A 14100-nucleotide genomic window follows, 5' to 3' on the forward strand; every position below is an offset into this window, starting at 1 on the left:
CAGGTGCTGTCAGCAGCCACCATCGTGGCCAAGCACACCTCGGCCCTGTGCAACACGTGCCGCCTGGCCTCCTCCCGCACCGCCAACCCCGTGGCCAAGCGGCAGTTCGTGCAGTCGGCCAAGGAGGTGGCCAACAGCACGGCCAACCTGGTGAAGACCATCAAGGTGTGTTGGGGTGGCAATGGGCAGCCCCGCAGAGCTGGGACGCGGGGCGTGCTGAGGGATGGGTAGCTAAACTGCTCGCTCTCTCCTCCACGCCAGGCCCTGGACGGAGCCTTCAACGAGGAGAACCGGGAGCGGTGCCGCGCGGCCACGGCTCCTCTGATAGAGGCTGTGGACAACCTGACAGCCTTCGCCTCCAACCCCGAGTTTGCCACCGTTCCTGCACAGATCAGCCCCGAGGTGGGGTGCCGCCGGGGCAGGGAGGGGTGGCCTGGCTGTGGTGGGCGCTGCGGCAGGGTGGGGAGGAGCTTGAAATGGGACCCAGAGCAGGAATGGTGTCTGGAGGGTGCGATGAGGAGGCAGCATTGAGCGTTGGGCACTGAGGGGCTGCTCCTGGGTGAGGAGAAGGGGTGATGTGCCCATCCGTCTGTGTCACTGGGCCTTCGTCTCCCTGCGCAGGGACGCAGAGCCATGGAGCCCATCGTCTCGTCTGCCAAGACCATGCTGGAGAGCTCTGCCGGCCTCATCCAGACCGCACGCTCGCTGGCCGTCAACCCCAAGGACCCGCCGCAGTGGTCGGTGCTGGCCGGACACTCTCGCACCGTCTCGGACTCCATCAAGAAGCTGATCACCAACATGAGGTGAGGGCCGAGACGGGTCTGCGGCCCTCTCAGCCTGCCTGGCCGAAGTGCTTGGCCGGAGCCCCTGCTGATGGTTTCCCCTGGCTGGGCTCACTCCATGAGGATGTTTTGGCTCATCTGGTCTCTCTGTCACGCAGGGACAAAGCTCCAGGGCAGCGGGAGTGCGACGAGGCCATCGACGTCCTCAACAGGTGCATGCGGGAGGTAGACCAGGCCTCCCTGGCGGCCATCAGCCAGCAGCTGGCCCCTCGAGAAGGCATCTCCCAGGAGGTGAGCAGGGGGCAAAGTCCTTTTCTGGAGCCCCTGCTGGCCTCCTCTGCTTCCACACAGGGCTTTGGGAGCCCTTCTTGTGTCTTCAGCATCCACCCAGCCGGGTGCTGGGTAGAGCAGCCTTCTTCCAGGCTTTGTGTCCCTGCTGTGTGTCTCTCTTGGTTGGGCAGAGCAGGGCTGTGCAGCACCCTGTCACACAGCCCTTGGAGCCAGAGCTTGTTGTTCAGTGATCAAACATCACCTCGGAGCCCTGCTTAACGGGGGCAGGCTAACTCTGCCCCAGCAGAGCTCAGCGAGGCCAGCCTTGCCACGGCCTCATGCCGTGCGCTCTTTTTCACAACAGGCTTTGCACAACCAGATGATCACGGCCGTGCAGGAGATCAACCACCTGATCGAGCCCGTGGCCAGCGCCGCACGGGCTGAGGCCTCGCAGCTGGGACACAAGGTAACGGGAGGGGATGGATGGGGAAGGGGCGTTCAGGCAGCAGGCGTGTGGAGCACCCCACATCAGGAGGAGGGGTTGTGACCAGCCTCCAGGAGCTGCTGGCACTGACGCTGCTCTTCCCTAGGTGTCCCAGATGGCTCAGTACTTTGAGCCGCTCATCTTGGCGGCTATCGGCGCTGCCTCCAAGACACCCAACCACCAGCAGCAGATGAACCTCCTGGACCAGACCAAAACGCTGGCCGAGTCCGCCCTGCAGATGTTGTACACCGCCAAGGAGGCCGGTGGGAACCCCAAGGTGAGCAGGAGGTGCACGTGGTGAGCCTCGGACACGTGCCACGTGTCCTACACGTGTTGCTGGGCACCAAAACCCAGAGCTGGTGTCCCTGTTGTCTCTTCCTTCTCTCACTCCGTCTCCTCCTTGCAGCAAGCTGCCCACACGCAGGAGGCTCTGGAGGAGGCCGTGCAGATGATGAAGGAGGCTGTGGAGGACCTGACCACCACCCTGAACGAGGCAGCCAGCGCCGCGGGTGTTGTCGGGGGCATGGTGGACTCCATCACCCAGGCCATCAACCAGGTGAGGGGAACGCAGAGAGGGCTGGGGGAAAGGAGGAGACAGAGTCAGAGGCAGGGAGAGATGCAGGAGATGTTCAGATCTTCCCATATCGAAATTCTGGGGTACAGGCTGGGGAGGGCGTACTCAGGGCCATAGTGGGCAAAACCCCAGGCAGGGCAGCGTGAGTCTCCTGCTGTGCTGTAGCCAAGGAGGGGCGCTGGGCAGGGCCAAACTCTCCTGATGTTCTCTTTCAGCTTGACGAGGGGCCAATGGGCGAACCAGAGGGGACCTTTGTGGACTACCAGACCACGATGGTGAAGACGGCCAAGGCTATCGCAGTGACCGTGCAGGAGATGGTGGGTGCAGAAGCAGTGGTGCTGCCGCCTCGCCCAGCAGGGCAGCTGCCCTCCTTGCTCCCCTGTCCCACCGTAAAGCCCGTCTGAGCCCTGCTCTTCTCCCACCTGCAGGTCACCAAGTCCACCACCAACCCAGACGAACTGGGCATACTGGCCAACCAGCTGACCAACGAATACGGGCAGCTGGCACAGGAGGCCAAGCCGGCCGCGCTCACCGCCGAGAATGAAGAGGTGAGAGCATCGTGAGGGGGAACCCGGGCAGGGTGTCCCTTCGGGCTGTCTCACGCCTGTATTTTCCTCCAGATCGGCTCCCACATCAAGCGCCGGGTGCAGGAGCTGGGTCATGGCTGTGCTGCCCTGGTGACCAAGGCTGGAGCCCTGCAGTGCAGCCCCAGCGATGCCTACACCAAGAAGGAGCTGATCGAGAGCGCACGCAAGGTCTCCGAGAAGGTGAGCGGCCCCGAGGGTCCCGGGGCGGGTACCTGGAGGGGAGGAAGGATGTGAGAACAACTCTGGATTGAGCCACGTGCCCTTTGAGCCTCCACCAGGGGTTTTCTTGTCACCCTGCTGGGCTCTGTCTGCTCTTCGTCCCTGGCACAATTCAGCTGGTGGGGCAGAGGATGGGTTCCCCTCCTGGCACCATAACAACTTGCACTGTGATGGGCAATTGTGGCAGCCAGGTGCTGCCTGCTGACGTGCTGGTAACAGCCTTCCAAGGAAGACTGATCCACACCCTGCTGGCAGCCCAGGGCTCTCTAAATCAGCCTTTGCAGAGGTGTGTGTAGCATTTGCTGTGCCTCCAGTAAGCCTGCGGCTCATGCTAGGTGATCAGTATCCCCTGCGCCTTTTGCTAGCGTGGTGGAAAGCATCCTGCCCATCAGCCAGTCTGAAAAAGCACACTGATTAGTAACAGACAAAAAAAAAGGTTTAAAAAATACAACTGATAAGGGTAGAATGGCAATGCTTGCAAGCAAGATTACAAAGGCAAAGCAAACACTGCTTCATACCACCTGGCACGTCTGTGTGCCCAGGGCCTCCTCCTGGTTCTTCCTTTCCAAGCTTTTACTTTCCGTCAGGAAACTTACTATCTTATGAGCTCTTGCCAAAGCACAGAAATTGAGCGTAGGACTTACAGAAGGAAGGAGCTGTAATGTTCTGATAAGGTGCTAGCCCTGTTTGTTTGGAAAGCAGCAGAGTGCAGTGTCTCCTGTACCCGCAAGCACGATAGGTACGAGATAAAAATAAATGGGAGCTAAGAAGGGGATGAAGGATCCTCCTTGGATTGAAGGGTGTCCGTCCTGGGGAGGTGTCAGAGGTGTGTGGTGGGGATGTCCTGAGCCTGCTCTGCCTCTCTCAGTCACCCTGCTCGTACCACGCAGGTGTCCCACGTGCTGGCAGCCCTGCAGGCTGGGAACCGCGGGACTCAAGCCTGCATCACCGCTGCCAGCGCCGTTGCTGGCATCATCGCTGACCTCGACACCACCATCATGTTTGCCACGGCAGGGACCCTCAATCGGGAGAACTCGGAGACCTTCGCTGACCACAGGTACCAGGATGGGGGGTACAACACCTTGGCCAGCCCCTGCTCAGCTGGGGACAGGGGGCAGGCTCTGCCGTGCCATCTCACACCTCTGTAAGCTGTGGACCAGCCCCAAGGAGACCTGCGAGTTCGGGTTGTGCTGGCAGTTTTTCCCCTCCAGCTCATACAGATGGAAGGCAGGGAGCAAGGAGCACGTGTGCATGCAGATGCTTCTCTGCTTTTCCTTGAACACCCCTCTCTGACTCCCTTCTTCTCCCCAGGGAGGGCATCTTGAAGACAGCCAAGGCACTGGTGGAGGACACCAAGGTGCTGGTGCAGAACGCCACGGCCAGCCAGGAGAAGCTGGCCCAGGCTGCCCAGTCCTCCGTGACCACCATCACCCGCCTGGCGGAGGTGGTGAAGCTGGGTGCTGCCAGCCTGGGCTCTGAAGACCCAGAGACTCAGGTAGGGTGGGGTGTGTGGTTGAGCTTTTTGCCTGGTGCTAGCAGAGCTGGCTGATTTGAACGCCGTGTAGATGGCATGTTCTGGGGTGCCCGAATTTTCTGCTGCTGGACCACCCCACCCACAGCCTGGGTGTGTCCACAGCAAAGCCGTGACCCTGGTCTTGCTCTCCCCAGGTGGTTCTGATCAATGCTGTGAAGGACGTGGCCAAGGCACTTGGGGATCTGATTGGTGCCACCAAAGCAGCTGCTGGCAAAGCTGGGGATGACCCTGCTGTCTACCAGCTGAAGAACTCCGCCAAGGTCTGCACTGGGGCACAACGGGGAGAAGGGGATGGGGCAGGAGGGCTGGAAGAAGAGGAGGAAGGGGCTTCTGTGCCTGTCTGGGGACGGGAGGACAACTGGGAGGCAGTCAGGGCAAGGGGGCACAGAGATCAAAATGAGGAGGTGTGAGTGGAGTATGGAGAAGGGGCAGATCCAGACCAAACCACGAGGGAGAGACAGGTGCCGGCAGCATCCCGGAGCTTTCCGGGGGGCTTTTTCCCAGTTCTGTTCTCCCTCCCACAGGTGATGGTGACCAACGTCACTTCCTTGCTGAAGACAGTGAAGGCTGTGGAGGACGAGGCCACCAAGGGGACGCGGGCACTGGAGGCCACGATAGAGCACATCCGCCAGGAGCTGGCGGTGAGCGCAGCGCCGCGGGGCGCCCTCCCCTGCCCTCCTGCCTCCCCAAAACCTCACCCCTGTGCCTCTCTCTTGTCAGGTCTTCTCCTCCCCGGTGCCTCCTGCCCAGGTCTCCACCCCGGAGGACTTCATCCGAATGACGAAAGGCATCACCATGGCCACGGCCAAAGCTGTGGCCGCCGGCAACTCGTGTCGGCAGGAGGACGTCATCGCCACGGCCAACCTGAGCCGCCGCGCCATCGCGGACATGCTGCGCGCCTGCAAGGTGCCGCGGGGATGGGCAGGGGCTGTGGGGCTGGCACGGGGCTGGGGGTGCCCTGTTTGAGCCCCAGAGTGGCAGGGGAGGTGTCCTGATACGAATTTCTGTCCCTGGGTTCCAGGAGGCCGCCTACCACCCCGAGGTGAGCGCCGACGTGCGGCAGCGGGCGCTGCGCTTCGGCAGGGAGTGTGCCGATGGATACCTGGAGCTGCTGGAGCACGTGCTGGTGGTGAGTGTCCCCAGACCCCTTTCCCGTGGTTTGCTGAGGCTTCCCTTGAACAACGGGGTGCTCCCCAGATCCCCGTCTTCCTTTGGGTTCTGTAGATCTTCCCTCTGGGGTCTTTTTAGTGCGCTCCCCCTGAGTGCCCGAGGTGAGCCCTGCACGGGGCTGAGGGCAGGGGAGGAGGTGGCATACGGTCACCGCTGGCACACAGGCCTGTCCTTCAGGTCCTGCCTTGAAGGAGAGACCTGCTGGCTGCCTTGAGACTGCACAGCTCTTCATTGCTGCAGTGCTCCGGGCTAAGGTTGCTTTGACCTGAGCTAGACAGTCGATGGCAAAATCAACCTGAAAAAGCTGGTGACAGGTCCCTTTCCCGTTCCTTGCCCCTGTACCCACTGTGTGGCCCACCTCAATCCCCGTGAAGGTCCTGCAGAGGAAAGGAGCACCTCCTGTGCTCTCTGATTGCTTAGGCAGGCAAGGTGAGGAGGGATGGGAGGGCCGCCTGCAATTACTTACGGAAGCAGATGTCGGAGTGATCAGCAAGCTCTAAAGAAAAGTATTTGGCTAACAACAGATGGAGATTAACCGGCCATAAACAGATGGAGGCTGGAAATTCGACAACACAGGAACAGAATCCTGAAGCAGCTTCCATTATGAGTGGTGGGAGTGAGAAACTTAGCCAGTGTGAAAACAGAGCTCGTTAAGCTCGGTCAAGGGTGTGCGAGACAGGCAGTGCCTGCGGTGGCGGAGGTGTTGACTGCAGAGGCCAGCTGCACCCTCCTGATCCAGCCCTCCTCCAGCTCAGTCCTCCCGAGCCCTTCAGCTGGCCGCTTTAATTAGCTGCCCTGCAAGATCGGTGTGGCTCGAATGAAGCAAATTAAGGCTGGATTAAGCAGGAGATGGGAAGAAAGGGTTCAGTGAGGTGCTTCCAGCGGTTTGCATTCTTGGCAAGATGGTGAGAGCTGATCTTGCTGCAGGGATGGATGCACAGAGCGCGTGCCTGCAGAGCTGACGATAGCCTGGACCTGGAGCAAGGAAAAAGAGCGAGCGTGGGGTCTGTTAGCAGCATGGTTTCACTAGGGTGGTTAAAAAGGGACTGAGAACAAAGAAGGAGGCAGGCAGGACCCGAGGGCTAGACACTGAAGCCAGACATGGGGGAAACCAAAGGATGGTTTTATCTGAAGGACATCAGGATGCGGTTCCAAGGGGGGCAGTGAGTTTTCCGTGCTCTGCATCTAGATCAAATGTCTTTCTGGAAGATGCTTCAGCCACTCGTTAAGTCATCGCAGCCAAGACTGAAGTGCTAGGTGAAATTCTCTGGCTGACCTGTTGTTAACAGATGATTGGGCTAATGACATACTGTGGCAGTGCCCAAGGTCAGACTGCTTGCAGAAGCGTGCTGTTCCCCTGCATTTTGGGTGTCGCCTTCCAGCTGCCGTGCGATGTCTCCTGAGGATCATACGTGCAGCCCATCCCGTGAACTATTCACCGGAGGTGCATCTTAGCAAGCTTCTGGCCTCCAGAAAGAGAACCGCTTAGCAACTTTAAAAATCTTGTCGGGGCAGATGACAGAGTTAATAACACGGCTTTTCGCCCAGGCGTGCTCAGGAGGGCAACGTGGAGGTGCTGGTGGGGGCAGCCAGCAGCTCTTTGTGAGCCCTGCCCCAAACGGAGGGATGTGGTTGGGAAGGTTGTGGACAGGGCACTGCCTTGCCCCCAGCAGCAGTGGAGGCTTGCAGTGCGTGTGCTGGATCAGTCCTTTTGGGAACCAACCCCGCGGTGTGCGAGCAGGAGCAGTCAGAGTGCAGGAGAGTTATTTGGCTGGGGATGGGAAACGCGGCTCCCGGGGAAAGAGCCAGCCAGCAGCATATTTCACTGGGGAGGGGAAGGAATGCGAACCTCCGTGGGGACGTGGTATTTGGTAACAATAGGTCTCCATCACCGAAAGCAGGGGATTGCAGGCTGAAAAGTGCAGGCAGAGAGCTCAGGGTGGGGAGCAGCGAGGTGCCAAGCGAGCCTCAGGAGCCCGTCCACCAGGCATCAGGCAGGGCTGAAGTTTGCAGTGGTGATGGCAGCAGGGCCTGGGACCTCCTCACCTTCCTCCCCCCTCTCCTCCTCACCTCCACCCCACCCCGCGCGTGTCCCCGTTGCCTGCCAGGGCATTCACTGCCTTCTTCTCTCTCCCCTCGGTGCTCCCCGTCAGCCGGTGAGTACGGCGACACTCGGTGTGCCTGCCGGTGCCTAACCTCAGCATGAGCCTTGCTGGTGGCGTGCCCAGCCTGGTGCTGGGGTGGCACGGCTGCTGCCGTGTGGTTTTGGGGCAGGACCCCGCCGTCTGTGCCTCTACTCACCCTGCTCGAGCTGACGTGTGGCCTCGGGCGTGCCGTGGTGTGTGCATGCCGGGGGGGCCCTCTGGGAAGGGGACGTGTGGCCCCACAGGGGCTGGGAACTGGCTCTGGGGTCCTGTTGTGTTTGCAGATGAGTCTCAGAAAGGGGGTTCTGGGGCTTGAAGTGCTTTGAGTGGGGAGGAGGAGGTCCTTGGGGGGGAAAGGGGATCCTGGGGGGGAAAAAGGGAACCGTGGGGGGCAGCCACTGAGTGCTGGAAGGACCCTGACTTAAATGAGGACCTCGGTGCTGCGAGGTGTCCCAGAAGGTGTGGACTGAACAGGGCCAAGGAAAAGGAAAAGATGAGACAGGATGGCAATTGGTGACCAATACGTACTCAGGGGGCTGGGGGGCTCTGCTCCCCTTCTCTTGGGGGATCGCCTCCAATGGACCCTCGGGGTCCCCTGAAACGAGAGTGGCTGGGTTTTGGTGGTGGCACCTTCTCAGGCAGCCAGATTCTGGGGGCGAGGGGCAAAACGTGGCCAGAAGGGGCTGCCAGGTGGGGTCCTGCCCCTGCTTCGTGGTCTCCCTCGCGTGCTCAGTCCTGCTCCTTTCCCCCAGATCCTGCAGAAGCCGACCCACGAGCTGAAGCAGCAGCTGGCCGGGTACTCCAAGCGTGTGGCCAGCTCTGTCACCGAGCTCATCCAGGCAGCCGAGGCCATGAAAGGTGAGCACCACGGCTCCGTCCTCCTCCGGGACAGCATCTAGGGCTGGATTAGAGCCTGGGGCCTTCGTGCTGGTGGGAGGAGGTAGGTTGGGTCAGAAAGGAGGCCGTGCGTGGCTTTAACCTGTCTGGGTTCCTGTCCCCTCTAGGGACGGAGTGGGTTGACCCAGAAGACCCCACAGTCATCGCTGAGAACGAGCTGCTGGGGGCAGCGGCTGCCATCGAGGCTGCGGCCAAGAAGCTGGAGCAGCTGAAGCCGAGGGCCAAGCCCAAGGTAGGACGGGGTGCTGAGCCCCCCACGAGCCCCCTGCCACCTTCCTGGCAGTCCCACCTAGGGCTCACGCTCCTCTTCTTGTCCGCAGCAAGCAGATGAGAGCCTGGACTTCGAGGAGCAGATCCTGGAGGCTGCCAAATCCATCGCGGCAGCTACCAGCGCCCTGGTGAAGGCAGCCTCGGCCGCCCAGCGGGAGTTGGTGGCCCAAGGAAAGGTAGGGCTGGGAGGGAGGAAGGGCAGGAGCAGCACAAGAATGGGAGCTGAAGCACTGCGTGGTGCTGTGCTGGGCTCCCTGCCTTCTCCAGCAGCCCTCAGTGCTCCTCTCCTGCCCCACAGGTGGGAGCCATCCCAGCCAACGCGGTGGATGACGGGCAGTGGTCCCAGGGACTGATTTCAGCCGTGAGTATCAGGGACACGTGTTGCCTGTGGGGCAGGGGATGCGCTGCCCTCGTGCTCTCCTCCGTGCAGGAGGCAGCCCCCTGCTTGCTCCCTCTCCCACCAGCTGGGTCGTGGCGTGGAAGCCGATGTCTCGTCCCCTTGTCCTCCTGGGGGGACCCTCTCCTGCAGGCTCCCCGTCCCCCCCTGACACCCTTCTCCTGCTGCAGGCACGCATGGTGGCTGCGGCCACCAACAACCTGTGCGAGGCCGCCAACGCGGCGGTGCAGGGCCACGCCAGCGAGGAGAAGCTCATCTCGTCCGCCAAGCAGGTGGCTGCCTCCACGGCGCAGCTCCTGGTGGCCTGCAAGGTGAAGGCCGACCACGACTCGGAGGCCATGAAGAGGCTCCAGGTGAGTCCCAGGCTGCAGTCCCCGTCCACTCGTTGGGTGCTTCGCTGGGGCGCAGGCTCCGTGTGTTTTGGGCCTCGTTTGGCTGCCTGCGTGCGTAATCCTGGGCTCCTGTCCACCAGGCTGGGGGTTGCTGAGCCCCGGGGGCATTCAGGGCTGATGGTCTGGCTTGGGAATGCCTGAAATGTGTGCACCCAATCCCTGGCATTAATGTCTGGGGACGTGTTTTGACACCGGAGATTAACCCTCCGTGGCCGCGGCATGGAGGTTAATGCCCACACGCTGGGGGTCAGCATGAGGATCCCGGCGGGGTGAAAGCTGGGAGAGGTCAGCCAGGCTGCCCCAAAATCCTTGCCCTGTTGCTCAGATGGGAGCAGAGCGAGGGAACCGCCACAGGCACCCAGCTGGGAGCAGCAGTGCCTGAAATGGTCATGAGCAGCGCTGGTGGCAGCGAGCCATCCTCGGGGAGCTCTGCCGGCAGCTCCCGGCTCGCCCGGCCTCCTCCCCTGCCTGGTCGGGACTGGGGCGCCCCCACCAAGTTGGAAATTGTGCCCCGGGCTTAGGATGCTGTTCCCTCACCTCTTCTCCTGCTCCAGGCGGCCGGGAACGCGGTGAAGAGAGCGTCGGACAACCTGGTGAAGGCAGCGCAGAAGGCGGCCGCCTTCCAGGACCACGACGAGACGGTGGTGGTGAAGGAGAAGATGGTGGGGGGGATCGCACAGGTGAGGAGCGGGGCTGCTGCGGTGGGGCAGGGGGAGCTCCAGCGGGGCAGGGGGAGCTCCACGCACTCTCCTGTGCCTCCCAAGGAGCATGGTGTGGGCTGCTGTGGGAGGGGATGGTGGCAGGGCGCGGAGCGAGAGCCGCGGGTGCGCACGAGGCACCCATCTCGCCCCGTTCCCCCGGCAGATCATCGCCGCCCAGGAGGAGATGCTGCGCAAGGAGCGTGAGCTGGAGGAGGCGCGCAAGAAGCTGGCCATGATCCGGCAGCAGCAGTACAAGTTCCTGCCCTCCGAGCTGCGGGACGAGGAGCAGAACTGAGCCCCGCGCGCCCCGCCGCTCTGCGCCCGGGCAGAGCCCTGCCGCCACTCACTGCACAGACTGCTGCCGCCGGCTCCTATTTAAGACACCCCCACCTCGAGCAACGCCGGGCTGCCCTCGGGTACCCCACAGCCCTGCCTGCACCACCACCGGCGCGCCGGGACTAACCCAGACACCGCGCAGCACCGCCCCGAGCAGGCGCCGCACCAGCACCTCCGCTTCGCCGCCCAGCCCGCCTCCCCGCGCACCTCGGGGGGCTGCCGGGAGTGGGAGCCTGTCCTGGACCAGCCCGGGGTGACCCCGCTGCTAAGCCTCATTGAAAAGGGCCGGGGGGCTTCCTCCTGCGGTGGGTCCAGCCCTCTAAACCCTTTCAGGATTTTTTTTATTTTTTTTTTTTTTCTTCTCGTGCCTTTGTCGCCCTCCCTCTCGCTCCTTTCTTCTTCTTCTCCTTCCTCCAGGCGGGACGGGGGGGAGGCTGGTGTCTCGCCCTGTCCTGTGCCGTGGGCTGCAAGGAGCAGCTCTGCACCTTCCTCTTGCTAACGCTCTTGCACGGAGCCGCCTTTCACCTCTGTTGCCTTACTGCTGGCTGAACCACCCGCCCCTCTTCCTCCTCAGCATCCCCAGGAGGCACCGAGCCTCCCCAGAGCATCCTCGCACCACCGCAGTGCCTCTGCTCGGGGCGGGCACGAGATGGCTTTGCCCCAGAGCTGCTCTCCCCCAACCTCGTCACCTCTCCCTGGGGCCCTTCCTCCCCGCCCTCCCAGCCAGCTCTGCCTTCCTCCTCCTCCTCCTCCTTCCCAAGTGCCTGCGTTGTTTTCTGAGACTCTCAGTATTTTTTATAACTTTTAAATTTCTTTAGTATCGAGCCTGCAGCTTTTCAGAGTTCATTTATCCCCCTCGCTCACGTCGTCCCCACTAACCCCCCGCAGCCCAGCGCCTGCCCAGGGGCCCAGAGACCAGCTCCTCACCCCTCCGTGGCTCCGGGACCCCCCCCCCCCTTTATCCCTTATCCCTTGCACTTGCTGAGGCTTCTCTCACTATTTTGATACTTTAAGCATCGCCTGTTACACATGAAAGGAATCCAGCTTTCCCCCGAAGCTCGGGGGTTGATGTATGGGGATTTGGATGGCTCTTTGACAAGATGCCTTCATCAATAAAAATGGATTTCCTGCTTTCTCCGTGCACGTGTCCGTGGGGAAGGCGCAAGGAGAAGGGTGGGTTGCAACCCCAGGGGGTGCCAGCATCTCAAAATCGGGGGCTGCTGGGTGGATTTGGGACGGCGGGACGTGGTGGGCAGGGGCGCAGACCCCGCTGCCTGGGGCCACCAGCCCTCCTGGGTTTGGGGAGGGGGGGGAGCGCGGCGCAGGCGCTTCTCCAGCACGGAAAATATTCGAGGCACGTCCAGCAGCGGCACCCGGCCGCCCGGACCCCCGCTGCCAGCCATGTGCGGCCCTCGCAGGTGCCGCCGGGGGGCCAGGGGGGGATTTTGTTGCTGGGGGATTTGGGGGCCGGCCGGGCTCCAGCGCAGCACCTGCCCCCGGGGCTCTGCGCTCCTGGCCCCATTCCTGCGGACGGACAGACGAAAATATCCCCGGGCAGGGCAGCAAGGAGGGGGTGCAGGTGGGGACCCCCCTGCTACGCTCACCTCCCCCGAGCCTCCCCGCTTGGGGCTGTGTCCCTCGGCGTGCCGTGGGGCTGGGAATGCAGCCGGAGCCCCCCCGGCTGCCGGCGTTGAGCTCAGGCCCCAAAATATCCCCCCCGGGGGCCGACCTGTGTGGGTGGCAGCTGCCCCAGCACGGCCCCTGCCTCACCTGCTCCCACCCCATCACTCATTTTTGGGGGGACCCGAGTGGTGGTAGGGATGCTGTGGGGTGGAGCGGGGACACCTCTGTCCCTGGGACCCGTCCCCTGCGCCCTGCGTCCCCCCTGTCCCCAAAACACAATCCTGGCACCAGCAAACACCCAGGAGGACGGTTTTTTTATGTCATGAATCTGCAAGGTCTCAGCTTGCAGGGGTGGTGGTGGCCACGCCAGGGGGCTTGGAGCTGTTCTGGGGTCCCCCCCACAACATCCCAGCTGATCCCGGGGTGCGGAGGTGCCGTCCCCCCTGCTTTGGGGCCGCTCTCCCACGGCGGTGGCCTGGCTCCAGGGGGGATTTGTGCGTCCCGCAGGAATCCCAGCCCTCCCAGCTGTCCCCTGACAATCTGCGCTGGCCTGACCCGGCACCAGGCTCCCGACCAGGTACGGACGGACACGGGGCCCTGTGAGGAGGGGCGAGAGGGCACAGCCCACCCCCTGCCCCTCCTGGCCCTGGGCAGGGGGCTGCCAGCAGCGGGGACCCCCGGCGATGTCCTCTGGGCGAGGGAGGGGACGCAGATGGCAGCAGTAAATCCCCAGGGGAGGGACACGGGGCAGGGTTCAGCCTGGCCAGAGCCCCGACCCCGTAAATCTCCCCGGCTGTGTTATGGGGGGTTATTTTCCGCGCGGTGCTAGGACCTGGGGCACCTCAGTCACAAGGTGCCCGTGTCCCAAATTCATCCGGGCTTGGGAAGCCTCAGCCCCTTCCTTCCTGGCTGCTCGCACCGTGCACATCACCAGCTTTGCCCCCAGCTGATGAATTTTCCCCCAAAGGCCATCCATCCTCATCTGGGAACGACGGGAGATGGATCCTCCCCCCCGAGAGCAGCGTGCTGGCGGTTCCTGGCTCTCTTTCTCCAAATATGTGCCTAATTCGTCAGCACTAATACCGCTCGCCAGCCTCCAGCCACAGCTCCGCCACTTTGCATGGCTCCGGCAGCCCCTTGGTCCTTGGAAGACACCCCTCACGCCCTCCCAATGACCCCCCAAATTTGCGTTGCACTCTCAGGGTCGCCCCCAGAAAGCTGTTCCCTCCAGCTCTCTGCGCCCCTCTGCCAAAAACCCAGGGCAGATTTCACTCACCCCATTTTGGGGAGCCCCGTGCCGGGCTGGATGCAGCCCGGGGGCGATGAGCTTGGGGATCCCACACGTCCCCCTCACCCTGCCCCATCCCAGCCCCCCCGCCCCGTCCCCGAGCCCACCCTGCAGCTGGGAATGTGCCAGAAGCATTTACGAGCAGGGCTAAAGCACGGGGTATTTTTGGAGGAGCCGGGATCTGAAGGGTTTGCATTTTTTTTGCCTGCGGAATACGGTTTATTTAGGGCAGAAGCAGCAGGGCAGCCCGCACGCCCCCTGTCTCCCCGAAACGCCATCCTAGGGGACGTGTAGGTGCCGGCACACTGGGGTCGGTGGCACCTGGGCACGAGGTGGTGGTGGTGGCATCGGGGTGGCACCGGGGCTCCCCCGTGGAAGCGGGGCCCCTGCCCCGCCGTGACGCAGCAGCGGGATGGGGAGGGAGGTCAGTGC

The 14100-nt window shown here is 62.6% G+C and overlaps 1 protein-coding gene across 1 annotated transcript in view; it reads left to right on the plus strand.

Annotated features, from left to right (window-relative positions):
• Positions 1-11890, plus strand: part of TLN1 (talin 1) — a 30440-nt gene extending 18550 nt beyond the window's left edge. The window contains exons 35-57 of the mRNA XM_032205805.1: positions 4-165; positions 262-402; positions 622-803; positions 941-1073; positions 1417-1518; positions 1643-1813; positions 1943-2092; positions 2326-2427; positions 2539-2658; positions 2731-2877; positions 3807-3973; positions 4228-4411; positions 4585-4710; positions 4975-5091; positions 5171-5356; positions 5472-5579; positions 8517-8622; positions 8769-8893; positions 8982-9107; positions 9230-9292; positions 9499-9681; positions 10275-10400; positions 10585-11890. Of these exons, the coding sequence (XP_032061696.1) occupies positions 4-165; positions 262-402; positions 622-803; positions 941-1073; positions 1417-1518; positions 1643-1813; positions 1943-2092; positions 2326-2427; positions 2539-2658; positions 2731-2877; positions 3807-3973; positions 4228-4411; positions 4585-4710; positions 4975-5091; positions 5171-5356; positions 5472-5579; positions 8517-8622; positions 8769-8893; positions 8982-9107; positions 9230-9292; positions 9499-9681; positions 10275-10400; positions 10585-10716 (3159 nt within the window). The 3' untranslated portion in view covers positions 10717-11890. The remainder of the gene's footprint in view (positions 1-3; positions 166-261; positions 403-621; positions 804-940; positions 1074-1416; positions 1519-1642; positions 1814-1942; positions 2093-2325; positions 2428-2538; positions 2659-2730; positions 2878-3806; positions 3974-4227; positions 4412-4584; positions 4711-4974; positions 5092-5170; positions 5357-5471; positions 5580-8516; positions 8623-8768; positions 8894-8981; positions 9108-9229; positions 9293-9498; positions 9682-10274; positions 10401-10584) is intronic.
• The last annotated feature ends 2210 nt before the right edge of the window (positions 11891-14100 follow it).

This window comes from Aythya fuligula, chromosome Z (assembly GCF_009819795.1).
Source record: "Aythya fuligula isolate bAytFul2 chromosome Z, bAytFul2.pri, whole genome shotgun sequence".
Taxonomy (NCBI): Eukaryota; Metazoa; Chordata; class Aves; order Anseriformes; family Anatidae; genus Aythya; species Aythya fuligula.